Source organism: Capra hircus, chromosome 4, assembly GCF_001704415.2.
Source record: "Capra hircus breed San Clemente chromosome 4, ASM170441v1, whole genome shotgun sequence".
Lineage (NCBI taxonomy): Eukaryota > Metazoa > Chordata > Mammalia > Artiodactyla > Bovidae > Capra > Capra hircus.
The window spans coordinates 70,622,970-70,639,188 of record NC_030811.1 but is presented as its reverse complement, the minus strand read 5'-3'; the positions used below and the strand labels follow the sequence as shown (position 1 = coordinate 70,639,188).

The window sequence follows — 16,219 nt, the reverse complement described above, 5'->3', positions numbered from 1 at the left end:
GATATATGCATACATGAATTCACGTATTTAGATTCTTTCCCCACATAGGTCATTACAGAGCATTGAGCAGAATTCCCTGTGCCATACAGTAGGTTCTTATTTATCTGTTTTTTTTTTAATTTTTATTTTTACTTTATTTTAGTTTATAATACTGTATTTGTTTTGCCGTACATTGACATGAATCCACCAAAGGTGTACATGAGTTCCCAAACATGAACCCCCCTCCCACCTCCCACCCATATCATCTCTCTGGATCATCCCCATGCACCAGCCCCAAGCATCCTGTATCCTGCATAGAACATAGACTGGCGATTAATTTCTTACATGATAGTATACATGTTTCAATGCCATTCTCCCAAATCATCCCACCTTCTCCCTCTCCCTCAGAGTCCAAAAGTCCGCTCTACACATCTGTGTCTCTTTTGCTGTCTCACATACAGGGTCATCATTACCATCTTTCTAAATTCCATATATATGTGTTAGTATACTGCATTGGTATTTTTCTTTCTGGCTTACTTCACTCTGTATAATTGGCTCCAGTTTCATCCATCTCATTAGAACTGATTCAAATGTATTCTTTTTAATGGCTGAGTAATACTCCATTGTGTATATGTACCACAGATTTCTTATCCATTCATCTGCTGATGGACATCTAGGTTGTTTCCATGTCCTGGCTATTATAAACAGTGCTGTGATGAACATTGGGGTACATGTGTCTCTTTCAATTCTGGTTTCCTCAGTGTGTATGCCCAGCAGTGGGATTGCTGGGTCATAAGGCAGTTCTATTTGCAATTTTTTAAGGAATTGCCACACTGTTCTCCATAGTGGCTGTACTAGTTTGCATTCCCACCAACAGTGTAAGAGGGTTCCCTTTTCTCCACACCCTCTCCAGCATTTCTTGCTTGCAGACTTTCGGATCACAGCCATTCTGACTGGTGTGAAGTGGTACCTCTCAATGGGCAATTTTCAACCCTTAGCTTGTTTGTTCTCATGGCAATATTTGTTCCTGTTGACCTTAACCTTTCTTGAAATCCTTTTATTCTTTGGATTCCTCAACAACTCTTCTTCCTGGTTCTCCTCTGCCCCACCTCCCCCAGCTTCAAGCACACTTGCTTATCCAACCAACGCTTGTTATTCTCCACATAAAAGCGGGCAACCTACAATTAGAAAAGAAAGGAGGTGAGATCGCAAGGAATAGGAACTATTTAATGCACTATGTTTTCCTTAGTAAGTCTATTCAACAGAACTTTCTGTAATTGAGCATTCGACTTATGGCTGAGGAAGTGAATTGTTTTAACTTAATTAAAATGGCCGCAATGTGAAGAATGGCTACCATATTGGACAGGATAGTGTAGAGTCTCACAACATAAAGGATGGTGCGTGGTGCATGGTCGGTGGGACCAGCAGGTTGTGCCTCACCTAGGTACCAGTTAGAAATGCAGAATCTCAGGCCCCACCCCAGATCCACTGAAGTGGAATTTGCATCTTAACAGATCACCAGGTCATTCATAAGCACAGTAACATTTGAGAAACATTGCTTAGAAAGTTTAATTTCGAAGCACTATGGTGATGGACACCTGTTTATATCCCAGTACATCTGTGGCTATTAATATACCTGAAGAAGTTTCCTTCTGTGAACTTTTACAAAATCCTTCTCAATACATTAATTAAATACTTCATTAATCATGTCTTGATTGAACTCCCACTGGATGTCAAAATACTAAGATAAGTCTTTCATTTCAGAAAGCAACTGAGTTTAATCTATTGACCTGAGCTACATCTGATCCTTCTCTTGAGGGGGTATCATGTGTTAGTAAAACCACTGCTTCCTTTCCTTTGTTCTGAGGAAGTATTATCTTCCTTTCATAAAGGAGTAGAATATAGAAGAGAAAAAAAATTAAACCACATTCTCCAAACAGGTAACCAGCTTGACTGTGAAATCAGGTCACTCCCCAGTGCTTATGAGAAGACTCACGCAAAGTGTTTAAAGATCTGAAGCTAAAAAGATTGGAGAAAAAGTTTACATTGAACAAATGTTTTCTCATTTTCTGTTGAATGTCTCCATGCTCTGGGATATCCCAAGAGTTAAAGAGACTCAATTTCCTAAAAAAGGGACAAGACTCTTTGGAATATAGTGAAGCTTCCAGATGTAGTGGCTCAGGAGATGGTCACTTTGGGTGACAGGGCCGGTCATAAACGAGGGTGGGCTGGAAGTCTCAGAGGCAGGGTGCCTGTGTGGCCTCTACTTGGGCTGCCTCAGTTCCTTCTGTAAAATGAAGTATTTGGATTTGTTAGAGCCTCTTTTAGGTCAGTTGGAAAATCCCATGGACGGAGGAGCCTGGTAGGCTGCAGTCCATGGGGTCGCTAAGCGTTGGACACGACTGAGGGACTTCACTTTCCCTTTTCACTTTCATGCACTGGAGAAGGAAATGGCAACCCACTCCAGTGTTCTTGCCTGGAGAATCCCAGGGATGGGGGAGCCTGGTGGGCTGCCATCTGTGGGGTAGCACAGAGTCAGACATGACTGAAGCGACTTAGCAGCAGCAGCAGCTCTTACACTCATCTTTGAAAACCTGTAAAAATGAAGTTAAAATGAGTAAGTCATTATCTCCAAAAGAAGGATCATTTCACAGTCACTTTTAGAAAATCATATACATTTATGCATTTATTCAACAAATACTGAACTCATTCAACAAGTGTGTGCTGCACACTGGTCTGGGCACTGGGAAGGAACAATGATGGTACAGTCAGGGTCAGTGCAGTCCAGCTCAGGAAAGCTGATAATTCTCAAACCTCGCTTACATGTCTAAGCCACTGACTGAGACTTTGAAATGCCAGGCAGGGTGCCCTGTTTAATTTAGAGTCCAAAAGTTAAGGACACAGCATATCCTTAGGTATGTTCCAGGCAGCTTATCTCAGTAGACCAGAAGGCAGGCAATAGACCCACAATGAACAATTGAGCAATTAAAACACCTTGTGGAAAATCATATGCAAAAGCTTCAACTGGGGCAGTGTGGTGTGTTCCCTGAGCAGTTGCCTAACACTGTGGCAGTCAGAGAGGACTTCTCAGAGGTGGTTAACATTAGCACTGAGAACTGAATGACCAGAGGCAGCCTGACGTGTGAAAGTGAGAAAAGCACTCTGGGCAGAGACTCACAGATGCACCTGAAACTAACACAACACTGTAAATCAACTTTACCCAGACAAAAAAAAGAGTGAAGTAATGCCATTCGCAGCAACATGGATGGACCTAGAGACCATCATACTAAGTGAAGGAAGTCAGACAGAGAGAGATAAACATCATATGATATCAGTATATGTGGAATCTAAAAAAAGATGACACAAATGAACTTATTTAAAAAACCAAAGCAGAAAGCAACCTTAAGTTTACCAAAGGGGAAATGTGGGTGGTGAGGGATAAATTAGGAGTTTAGGATTAACATATACACACAACTACAGGTATATACAAAATAGATAATCAACAAGGACCTACTGTATAGCACAAGGAACTCTACTCAGTATTCTGTATTAACCTATTTTATTTGGGAAAAGAATCTGAAAAAGAATAGATATATGTATATGTACAACTGAATCACTGGGCTATACACGTGAATCTAACACAAAACTGTAAGCAACTCTACTGCAATAAATCATACTTATGATTAAATTATAAACCTAAAAAAAGAAGAGGATTGTATTGTTCTGAACTGGGGAATTTCTAAGCTCTCATACTAAGGTTTTGTTATTTTTCTTAAAAATCTTGGCACACCTGAATGAAAAGAGCTGAATTCTGAGTATAGTGAGAAAAATATACTAAACACACTCATTCTTCTAGCTGTGTTTTAACTACAATATATACACTTTTTAATACTTTGAATTCCTTATGCTGTCAGTGTGAACAATTAATCTGTGTGCTGGCCATCATTTTGAATTATAGCTGACTTATTTTTAGGCTCCAATGTTGGTCTCAACTGACATTTCCTAGTTAGTCCTTCGTCAGAGAAGCAAATCCTAAATATAGCATAGTTTCTATGGGAACATACTTTATCTTGAAGATTCCAAGAAACACATTTTATCTGAAAAATGAGACCTGCCAGATAGAATGTGAAAGTCTAGGCTCACAATCCAGATTTTCTATTTTCAAAATAATATGATTTAAGGAGAGATGTTTAAAATGGATTCAAAAGTTGACTCCATGAGAAATCTTTCTGAGTTGAATTGGTACAGATCTGCTTTTGACTGTAAGAGCTGGAAATCTCATCTTTTACTGTTTTTCTTGAACTAATCAAGTGCATGACTCTATTATGTTTAGATTCTATTGTTTTATATCTCTGTGGCTACAAACACTGTTGGGTGATCATCTAGCAGACTGCGTAGGTGGTGATGATATTCATTCTTTCCAAAGTAAATGAAAACGTTATCAGTTGTTACTGAAATGTAGGTCATAATGAGTTTGCGTTAAAGGTTATAGAGTTTGGGGCCTTTTAAACACCTGTAGCTGAACATGAGTAATATGATTTGGGGCTGCATTTGCCTGTGAGTATTGAAGGCATGTTGGTTCTTTCATCTTTAGGGGTACTAAACCCAATTGCCTTAAAATTACGCTTTGAGACCTTAAGACAGCTAAAGATGACTATGTAATTAGAACAGGAAGTAAGAAGACTGATGGAAGAATATTTAAGACTTTTGAGAAAAACAAAACGAGCCCTCTTGTGGAAGTTACATCATCAGATGGTCAAGCTCCAAAGGAGTCATATCTCCAAATGGCAGTTATTGAGGGAAGGGAGTCTTTGGAAATTGAACACTAGAGAGATAAATATTTTGAGCTTACTGCTGAGAATATGAAAGTCTCATAGGAAGACTCCTCTCCATCATTCTTGTACTGAATATGAAACATGTTGGATATAATAAGTGCAATAAGGAACAGCACTGGGCTTGAAAAAAAGCTCTAAAATTTTCATGCTAATAAGAAAAATTACTGTAAAGACATAATGGATAGTGAAAATGAAAGTCCTAAGTTAAGAAGAATGATTTGAGTCTGTCTCACCACTAGCTTTAGAGATCAACATCTGTTGGTGGCCCAGATGCTTTATCTGGACCCTCCATCTGACTGTGTAACTTCGGAAGTTCTCAGTCTAAAGCTTGAGCTCTTCACCAGTTCATTACTCATCCCCTGACTTCTCTTGACTATTGTTAGTGAAGACTTGATTCTAGAAAACAATTCTTATTACCTGCTCTGATGCAGATCACCAACAAATGACCAGGTTGTCTTGAGTCTTCCACCAGCAGAAAATCATAAGAGGAAAAGATCAAGTAAGTAGTTTGGGTGGTTATTTAATGGTTTCTGCATGTGAAACAGAGCTAGAAATCTCAGTGCTTGGTTTTTACAAGCAAAGAAATACTTAGAAATTTCCTGGGGTTGGCGGTCCTAAGGGTAAGGTCCTGATATAAAGGAAAGGGGATGATCCAACTCCTCTCTTTGCTAAAAATTTATCCCAATGCATTTGAATATTTATAGGGTGATTCTGAGAGATAACTTCAAAAGGGTGGAACTTTATGTTTATGATATATCTTTGTATACACTGTAGAAGCAAAAGTAGCATTGAGACTTTTAAGACCAAGTCCATGTCAGGGAATTTGTTGGCTCTTTAGACATGGAATCTTTCTTACTTCTCATAACATTCTTACAAACTAGATCTCACTCCCATATTTGCAATTGAAGAGGCAACTTCTGTGTTAAGCGTAAAAAAAACACTTAAATTGGTTGGACTTGATAGATTATTTAAGTTTTCCTTGCTTTAAAGTTGTTTCAAACTTTCATCTTGTCTCCTTAGACTGCAGGACTACCGACACTTTAAAATTTTAGTAGTTTTGTATTTGTTTGTCATAAGTCACATAAAACTATTTTGTTTCACACAGAAAGTATATAAGCATTATGTACTTTATGTATATGTACTCATCTAGAATGCATATTTCAGCATATAAAATTTAGATTGTTATGCAAAATATAATTATATTTCTAAGTTACAATAAAATCTTATTTGAGGGTAGTCAACCTGACAGGGCCAATGTAAATTTTTTCATAAACAAAGATTTAATTGTTCTAAGGAGATTCCATGGTAGCAGAAGAAAAATTCTAGGATATTAAGGTATTCACTGTGGAATAACTTCTCCCTCAGAAACATATGCTCAAACTTCTTCTGGCCACATGGAGAGCAGAGACATGAGGAAAATGGACACAGATCATTCCAGATGGGAAAGTTTGACTTGTTGAAGCCTGGGTCTCATATGATCTAATCAAAGATCTGAAAAAGTTTTTTTTAATTGTCAAATATTTATTATGTACTTAATAACACAACAACAATTTTATGTAACATAACTGTGTATCTGCCCCTATGTAGAGTAAGGAGAAAAAAAGTAAATAATGTCTTTTTTGTCTTTGCTGTTTCGCCTTAAGGATCATTACTTTGTGTAGCTCTTTTTTTTTTTAATATAAAGTTGTCTCAAACACACTGACTCATTTAATTTTACAGTGATGTAGGCAGTATGTGAAGTGAAAGTTGCTTAGTCCTGTCTGACTCTTTGCAACCCCATGAACTATACAGTCCATGGAATTCTCTGTAGCCTTTCCCTTCTCCAAGGGATCTTTCCAACCTACAGATAGAACCCAGGTGTCCTGCACTGCAGGCGAATTCTTTACCAGCTGAGCCACAAGGGAAGCCCAAGAATACTGGAATGTGTAGCCTATTCCTTCTCCAGCGGATCTTCCCAACCCAGGAATGGAACTGGGGTCTCCTGCACTGCAGGTGGATTCTTTACCAACTGAGCTATTGTAGGCAGTATGATCTTCTGTATTTCATAGCTAGAGTTCCGTGAGGCCAGATGACTTGTGCATGCTCTAACAGTGAACAAATGATCGAGTGGCACTTAAGTATGGCAAAGCACGTTGCCAAGCATTCCTGTCTTTCTGCTATACGATCACTGCTCCTTATGCATCCATTACCTGAAAAACTGAAATGAAAGCCAAACAGAACTTACCCTCAAACCCCAACTTTTTACCAAATGTAGCACACCAATCCACGAAAGTTTCAGAGTTTGGAAGAAGAAAAGAGTGACGGTAGTATGTATCTTATGGGCCACTTCTTCCTCAAAGCTGTTCACAGAAAATATTTTCAAGTGTTTGATAGATCTTCTTACAACAATTTCATGTGACTTACATGATCTCTACAGTATCTCAAACTGGATTTCCCAACAATAGGAAGGATGACCTTTATATTATAGATCTGATATGGATGTTTGCTGGGTACATATGGACCTTACCATCATTTAAACTTTATTTTGTTCATCATGATTTTTTTGCATTAGTTTTGATTCTAAAAAATATTGCATTAGACTGTTACTTGTTTTGATGACTGAGTCTCTAGCCCTTCCTTAAATTTTATGCCAGAGAATAATATGTCTTATGCTCAGCCCTGTGCTGGTACGTGAATTTAGACACATCTGTGAACAGAATGCCTGACTGCCCAATGACAAGTTTTATATTCAATCTCATTTTTGTCATTTTGTTTCACTCTCTGTCTTTTCAGTATTTTTGAGTAATGAAGATGAGTCTCTGACAATATTTATTGGGTACTCAGTTCATGGGCAGTTGCTGTGCCATTTTAATATATCCACTCTAATTTTGTAAAACTTTTAATTTAAGGATATATGGCCTCCTAAGCATTTTGTGGTGAAAGATGGAGCTGATCAACGTGACCACCCTGTCAAACGCTTCAAACACAGAGCTGAGTCACTGTGACAGGCACTGCAGGATAATTCTCCTATCACTGTACAGTGTGGTTTTGCTGGGAGGCGCTGCAGGGGCCATTGCGATGTCTTATATGATGCTCAAAAGGAACAGCCAATCAATCGTCGCCACGATTGTTCTCAACATCATCGTGCTTCACTCCATCCTCCTGTTCAGCCTTCCCTTCCGCCTCAGCTATTATGTCTTAGTTGTCTGGGAGTTTGGATCCTTCACCTGCCGATTGGTTAGCAGCATAATATATGGTCATATGTATTTCACCTTTGTTTTCTATGTGGCCATCATCATAAGTCGATTGCTCATGTATTTTAAGAAACTCCAAACTCAGTTCCAAAAGTACCATGTGGTGGTTTTAAGCATTATTATTTGGATGGTGGGCAGTGCCATTTTTTTGCCAATATTTTTTTTACAATATGGCACCAATCCAAGTTACTCAGAACGACAATGTTTTGAGTTCTACAAAGACCTCAAACGTGAGGAGTTTATTATCTTGAACTACTCCATGATTGTCATTATGATGACAACAGTTGTGATCCTCTTTCTGATACAGATGTGGGTCATTGTTCAACTGGTAAAAGTTCTTTGGCCAGACATGTGGACCCATCAAGAGTACAGAGCTCAAATCAAGAGCTTCTTCTTCCTCCTCATAATAGTGGTTTGTTTTATACCCCATCATGCCTTCCGGATACACTTCATTCAACATTACTCAGAGACAGAAAATTCTGAGTTAGTTCTTTATAATGAAATTTTTGTTGCTTTAACTACAGCCTGTTGCCTGGATATGCTGTGTTTTGTAGGTGGTGTTATCCATTAAATACGCCTATGTTGCTTGCTTTGTGATCAGTTTCTCACTGTTATGATAAAACAGTTTCCATTGGGTAGCTGCTTCCACAATTTCGAAATTTTTCAGATTCTTGTTCTTAATCATCACCAAAATGATTTTTTCACAAAAAGGTAATGAGGATTGATTTTTTTTCCGTCTTCTCAGCAAACTGTTACTAGTTCTTCACTAATTGAATATGTTCAATTGCCTTAACTCTACACAAGTTGATCCGAACCATCCAGACTCAACCCCTATCTCTTTTTTTCTTGTAATATTTACTTCCACTATACACAGCTATTGGCTTTTTCAATGTAGTCTCTTTGCATTTAGTCTCACTGAGCTTTGATCCTAGAATGTTCTTCAAGGTCCAGAGAACCCAGAGATAAAGACTCTACGGAAGCCTTAACTTATTCAACTTATGGTCAACTTGGCGATGGCTCTATCTTGAAAATTACTGATATTTTACCATATTTGAAGGAAAGAATTAGCTCAGAAAGTCAAGAGACCCAGAGGAAATTCTTTTGGAATTGATGGGGCATTGTTGTGGTTTGATTCTGATTAAGATATAACAGAGAGTCAGGAAGCTGAGATTATCCCCCAGATCTCCCTTTCCAGACATGCAGCTATAAAGCAGGAAAAGAATAGGAAAAGGTGGAAAACAACTGGACTTAGTCTAGGCATGCTGGCGGACTGTATTAGAGCCATGCCTCTGAGGCTGTGGGACTATTCCGAAGCTTCTTTAAGACACCATATATAACCAGGTAGTGTTATACAAGATCAGTCAGTGTCGGTTAAACTCAATAAGACAACCAAGACACCCAACTCAGATTCTACTTATCAAACACAGACATCGATAGGTCCTTACGCTTTGCTTTGCTTATAATTTTACTCCATAGAAAGGGCTTACCACTTCTTCCCTCTCTAGTAAATTGGCCAGAGGCTTTAGTCTTGGCCAAGACAACTTCATGCCAGGGCACTGAAAAATCTGGCAGGAAGTTCTGACTTGGCTCCATTACCCTCTTATCAAAAATCCTTCCCACTCATTCTGGATTTTGGAGAGAAATGAAAAAAGTTCACCAAGAATTATAAACGTACATGCATCTTGAAATTGGCTTCTGAGTTTTCATTTCCTTGTGATTTTCTACTGGGTCTGTCAGACAGAAAGTCAAGTAGATTACTGGAAAAGCAGGGAAAATTGTACCCCCTGTGCCAGACAGAAATTGTACAGTACCTAAAGTGTACCAGACTGTAAGGTCAATATCATAAACCTGTTATATGGGAACAATCTTTTTTTTTTAAATGCATTTACTTTTGAACAGTAGTCTTCAGAGCGGGAGTGGGTACAATAATAATTTAGTGGAATGTAAAAAGAGTAGTAGTAGAAATTTATTTCTATTTATTTTATATTAAAATATGGTTTATTGTACTGATATTCACAAAGGAACTTATCAGCAATGTATGGGTATAAACTATGTATAAATATTACTTAATGAGGATATATACAATTTTTTTTTTTACTGATAAAGATATAAGATCAAAATAATCTGAAATTCACTGTTCCTGAAGACTATTCAAGTAATGACAATATTCCCTGTAAAAATGTTTTTCTCTTAGGGTTAAGAACATTTTTTTCTTTAGTGAAATTATCTTAATGAAATGTAACTATCAAGATAATATAGAAAAGCATATGTTATTACCATCAGATACCTAGCAAATGTATTTGTACAGACCATCTATTTTTGCCCTTGTCAAATTGCCTTATAAGTATGCTGCTGCTGCTGCTGCTAAGTCACTTCAGTCGTGTCCGACTCTGTGTGACCCCATAGACGGCAGCCCACCAGGCTCCCCCGTCCCTGGGGTTCTCCAGGCCAGAATACTCGAGTGGGTAGCCTTTTCCTTCTCCAGGGGATCTTCCCAATCCAGGGATCCAACCCAGGTCTCCTGCGTTGCAGGAGGCTTCCTTACCAGCTGAGCCACAGATCAGTTCAGTCGCTCACTCTGCAGCTCCATGAACCGCAGCACGCCAGGCCTCCCTGTCCTCACCAACTCCTGGAGTCCACCCAAACCCAAGTCCAAGTCGGTGATGCCATCCAACCATCTCATCCTCTGTCATCCCCTTCTCCTCCTGCCTTTAATCTTTCCCACAAGGGAAGCCCAACTGTGGAATGAGCTGCTTTGAAAGAAGCTATGACCTTAGGCCAATAAATCAATCATCCCATGGCAAAGCTGTAGAAAATAAACCAGTGAAATACATACCATCACTCTACCCTTCTCCACCCCTCCAATGTTTTGGTGATGTTCTCTATTTGCTGAATTCACCAGAAGGCAAGGGAGATTGTTGAGGTGATTAATACAAGTAAGCTTTTCTGGATAGAGAATCATGGAGAAAAATGTTGGCAGACCCCTACTTTCAAAAATATTCTTTATTGAAGTCATTTCTCCTAAAACAGAAGCAAAAAAGCAGAGCTCAAATTTGATGGTAAGATGTGATTTTTAAAAAAATGTCCAGAAGATGATAAAATATAGGCTGACACATTTCAAAGAATAAGCATCATAAAAATTTCAGAGATGAAGCTCATACTGAAAACTTCATAAAAGAGAATTTGTTTAGAACATGGTAAAGAATCTGGCAGTCAGGATCAGTAAAGGCAAACAATTACATGAAAATTTTTTCAAAAATTAAAAAGAATTAACAGGAAAATGATTGGTTGTGGACCACAGAAAGGGAGTTCTAACATATATATTGGTATTTTTTTAGAAGTTTCTATTTCATCTCTCTTTTAAAATATACTTTTGTTGGGCATGGGATTCTAGGCTGACAGTTCTTTTCCTCCACTGTCTTCTTACTTAGAGCTTTAGTTTCAGGGTATTTGTAGCCTCATTAAATGAGTTTGGAAGTATACCTCTTCTATTTTCTGGAAGAGTTGGAGAAAGATTGGCGTTAAATCTTCTCTATATGTTTGCTGGAACTCAGTTTTGAAGTCATCTGATCCTGGATTCTTTTTCTTTGCAGGGTCTTTGATTAGTGATTTCATTTCTCTACTTATAGATCTGTTGAGATTTTCCCTTTCACCTTGAATCATTTTATGTAAGATTATGTTGGTAGGAATTTACACATTTAACTTGTTATCCAATTTTGTTAGTGAACTGTTGTTCATGGTATTCTCTTAAAATCCTTAGTTATTTCTTCAAACTTGGTAGTAATTTTCTCACTCATATCTGATTTTGTATATTTGTGTTTCTCCCCTATTTTCTTTGTTGGTCTAGCTAAACATTAATTTTTATTATCATTCTGAAGGATCAACTTTCGGTTATGTTGATTTTCCCTGTTTTTTATTTATATCCACTGTAAATCTTATTATTTCCTACCCTCTACTAGAATTCATTGTAATTTCACTTGGTTGGATGTTAGATGTTTTTGTATTTTTGTAAGTATTCTTGAACTTTCTTCTGGGAGGCAGTTTGTTCCTCATTAAGGTGTTGTTTTTAAGATCTGAGGCAGATCCAGAGCAATATGACATCTAGGATTATTTATTCCACATTATTCAAGCAAGAACTTGCTGAGTTCTATACCTAGTGTCCCATAAATTATTAAATTCTTCAATATGCCTGGTGGGAACATGTACTATTCCCAACTCTATGTGAACAATGGGCACAATTCCCACTGATCCTCTAATATTCATTCTTCCTTCCCTAGACAGATCAGTACTCAGCTGAACATTCAAGGAGAAGGTGGTTATATAAGTGTCTGGAGTTCTCTCTCTGCTTTGCTCTCTCTTTTCTGTTACCTCTCCCTAAAAATTCTCATTGCCTGCATTCTCAGCTCAGCCTCCTTAACCCAGGGACTGTGTCTGGTTCCACCTGGGTTCTCCTCCCTATGTGGCACACTAGAAACTTACAAGGCAGTGATTTAAAGCAATCAGAGGGTTCATCTCCTTTATTTCCTGTCTCTCACTGATCACTGCCCTTCTTTACCTGATGTTCATCCAATGTCTTGAAAACCACTGTTACATGTATCTTGCCAGTTTGTTATTGTTGTTATTGTAGTATGTTTAATCTGGTTTCCGTCACTCCATCTTGGCCAGAACCACAGGAATTTAATATATAACAACACGTCACAACTATTCATGATCTTTTTTCTTATCTATGGGCTCAGCAATCTGTCTCAGATGATATCATGGTGCCAGTGGTAAAGATGCATTGGAGAAGGAAATGGCAACCCACTCCAGTGTTCTTGCCTGGAGAATCCCAGGGACGGGGGAGCCTGGTGGGCTGCCATCTATGGGGTCGCACAGAGTTGGACACGACTGAAGCGACTTAGTAGCAGCAGCAGCAGCACCAGTGGTAAAGAACTCATCTGCCTGAGATGTGGGTTCAATCCCTGGGTCAGGAAGATCCCACTCCAGTATTCTTGCCTGGAGAATCTCATGGACAGATAAGCCTGGTGGGCTACAGTCCATAGGGTCACACAGAGTTGGACGTGACTGAAGTGACTTAGCACACATGCGTGAAGATGACCTACTTACAGAGGTTGTAATCAAATTTTTACTTCTTTCTTTTGTTGATTAATCACTGACTCATTTGTGTAAAAGGATATCAGCACTGATCATCTGAAAACATTTCAGTCATGTAATTCTCCCTTCTCCATGCCCACTCCCATTTCCCCTGCATTCTTTCTCTACCATCTCCATTCGATTCTTAACTAGATAGGAATTTTTGTGAAAAGTTAGTTTTGCAAGTTTTAGGTAGACAGGACTTCCACACAGGTGTGCTAATCAAAATATTTTAGAGTTATCTCTTTGCACGACCAAAGAAAACAATAATTGAATACTCGCCATTAGCTGGAGATGGTTTTAAGCATTTTATATCTTTAAACCATTGACTCCACACAGCAGTCATTGAATAGGCTCTGTTATTAGCTCCAGCAAAGACTACAGAGTGGCTTCCCTGGGTGGCTCAGCGGTAAAGTATCCACCTGCCAAAGAAGGAGGCTCGGTTTTGATCCCTGGGTCAGGAAGGTCCCCTGGAGAAGGAAATGGCAACCCACTCCAGTATTCTTGCCTGGAACATCCTATGGACAGAGGAGCCTGGTGGGCAACAGTCCACTGGGTTGCAGAGAGTTGGATGTGGCTTAGCAACTAAACAACAACAAAGACTACGGAGAGGTTAAGAAACTTGCCCGAGATCACAGACTACCGTATCTAATATTGCTTCATGGGGATTTCATAGAAAACGTGTGTGTTGGGTGGGAGGAAGAGCACAAATTAGCTAGAAAAAGGCTTTTTTTTTTCCAAGTTTTTTTTGATGTGGACCATTTTAAAAAGTCTTTATTGAATTTGTTACAATATTTGTTTCTGTTTTCTGTTTTTGTTTTTTGGCCCTGAGGCATATGGGATCTTCACTTTCCAACCAGGGATCAAACCCTGTGCCCTCTGCAATGGAAGGCAAAGTCTCAACCACTGGACCACCAGGAAAGGCTCTAGAAAAAGCCTTAGCGTAATAACCTTATTTAGTCACAAACTACCAGTCACACAGAGCAAGGCTGAGTCAGAAGGTGTGATTACTCAAACCTAACGCGATCATGCACAAGGGCTTTTGCAGAATTACTTGTTTTCTGGGGATTTGACTGTCAATAGTGGTAATGAGTCTTCTCTTTCCACCTTGTCATCCTAAAACCTGAACTCACATTTTTCCCTCCAGGTCTGATCCTCCTTTTGTATCTCTCATTCATGTGAAAAACATCATTCACTCACTCAAACCTGAAACTTATTTCTCTATTTTCTCCCACTTGCTCACCTTGACAAAGAGTCGGTCTCCAAGTCTCACTGATAACAGTCCCCAAGTATTCCACAAACCTGTCTCTTTTATCCTGTACCTCTAGTCTCTGCCTTCATTGAGGTCTTTAGCCCAGCTCTCCTGGGTGGCTAAAATAGTCTTCTGTCTATTACCTCCTGTTTCATCGCCCCCCACCAATCATATTTGCTTCTATTACCAGGCTGATGTCACGGCGGTTTTCCTAGAATTGAAATCTTTCTGTGTCGACTGTCAATTTTAAATCCTCCCACTTTAAGCCTTGAGAACATTGACGCTGTTTTCATATGAAGGGACCTCTGTGCTCCAGCCACAGATGGCCTTTCTGAACTCAATGGGACCTCACCCAGATCCTTTATTTCAGGCCTAGCATCACAATCACAATTCTCTCCGTGTCTGACTCTTTCATCCTCTGTGACTTGGCACCTCCTGTTTTCTCCACCTTGTAGTCACCTTCCGTCCTCGTACCCCCTTCATCCCAATGGCCTCACTCTGTGGTCCGTGCTGAGCTTTGCCATACCTTCTGCTCTTGCCTCCAGTCCTTCACGGTGAGTGGAGGGAGTAATTAACTACGGTAAGTCCCCTGCATATGAACCTTCCTGTTGGGAACTTTCAAAGATGCGAACATGTGTTCACATGTTGCAACTTACCCTCCATCTCCTATTGCTGATGATCCTTCGGTTCTACACCTTCCACCTCCTCTCCCCGCTCCAGTCAGTAACTCTTCTTGCCTGCTCACTTGGTGCCAGCCCCTTTATGCCAACTGCTGTCCTGCACAACTGTACTTTTCAAGGTACTGAATATAAGATGAAAAAAATTGTTTCAATTTTTTGTGTTTGTTTCTGGTGTATTATTTGTGTGAAAGCTTTGTAAACTCATTACAGTACAGTACTATATAGCTGATGGTATTAGTTGGCTAATTTTGTCGGATTTCTGAACAAATTAGACTTAAGAACATGGTCTTGGAACAGAACTTGTAGGGGACTTACTGTATTCTTACTTGTCTTTTCCAAAGGCATGGACCAGATCTCGTGGTGACCCTTCCCTATTTCCAGACTGAGTTATGAACTCCTATTTAAGCAACCCCCCTGTTATCTTACATAGATCTCTATCACAACACCTTTCCTCTAGCATGATAAGCCTCAGTGTCAGATAGTGAGAGCAGAGAAGAAGCTAAACGATATTTATTTCTTTATCTTTAGGGTTTATCATACTACACGTTTTAATTATTCTCAGAACCTTAATTTTTTATTTAGTGTGAAAAGAGAGTATTATTATTTGAATGACATTTAAATTGGCATTCAGAATCTAAAATGTTTGATCTGAAGGAGATAGGGAAAATTAACAAAAATGTACATAAATTTCTCCTAGATAGACTAGTTTGTTTCTATTTCTAGCTCAAGTGATGAACTTAAAGTAAATCCCTACACTATTTATTTTGTCATCTAATGACCTGGACCAGAGTGCTTAAGTTTAAAAATAGGAATTTTGTTTAAAATTCAAAAATAGGAATCCTCACCAAGCAGTTTGCAAATGTGTCAAGAATGTCTGCTATTTCCAAATGCACTAATTTGCCCACTAATTTTTGAGTGTTTTTGTGCAAGTGATGTTGCCAGGTGCCAGAGGTAACCATAAGAAGAGAGCAAAGTGAAAACAATTTGGCAGTTTTACAACCCAGTTCCTCTCCTGTGGGCCTTCATATATATTCAGAGATACAGAGAAACTAGAAGTGAATCAGTAAGATACTAGTAAACCTATGAGCCAAGAAAAGAATGGAATGC

At 39.0% G+C, this 16,219-nt stretch overlaps 1 protein-coding gene across 1 annotated transcript; it reads left to right on the top strand.

Moving 5' to 3' along the window:
* Nucleotides 5,136-8,646, top strand: LOC106502023 (probable G-protein coupled receptor 141). Its single transcript, XM_013963227.2, has 2 exons — nucleotides 5,136-5,313; nucleotides 7,703-8,646. The coding sequence occupies exon 2, from the start codon at nucleotides 7,737-7,739 to the stop codon at nucleotides 8,616-8,618; it is 882 nt and encodes a 293-aa protein (XP_013818681.1). The 5' UTR covers nucleotides 5,136-5,313; nucleotides 7,703-7,736; the 3' UTR covers nucleotides 8,619-8,646.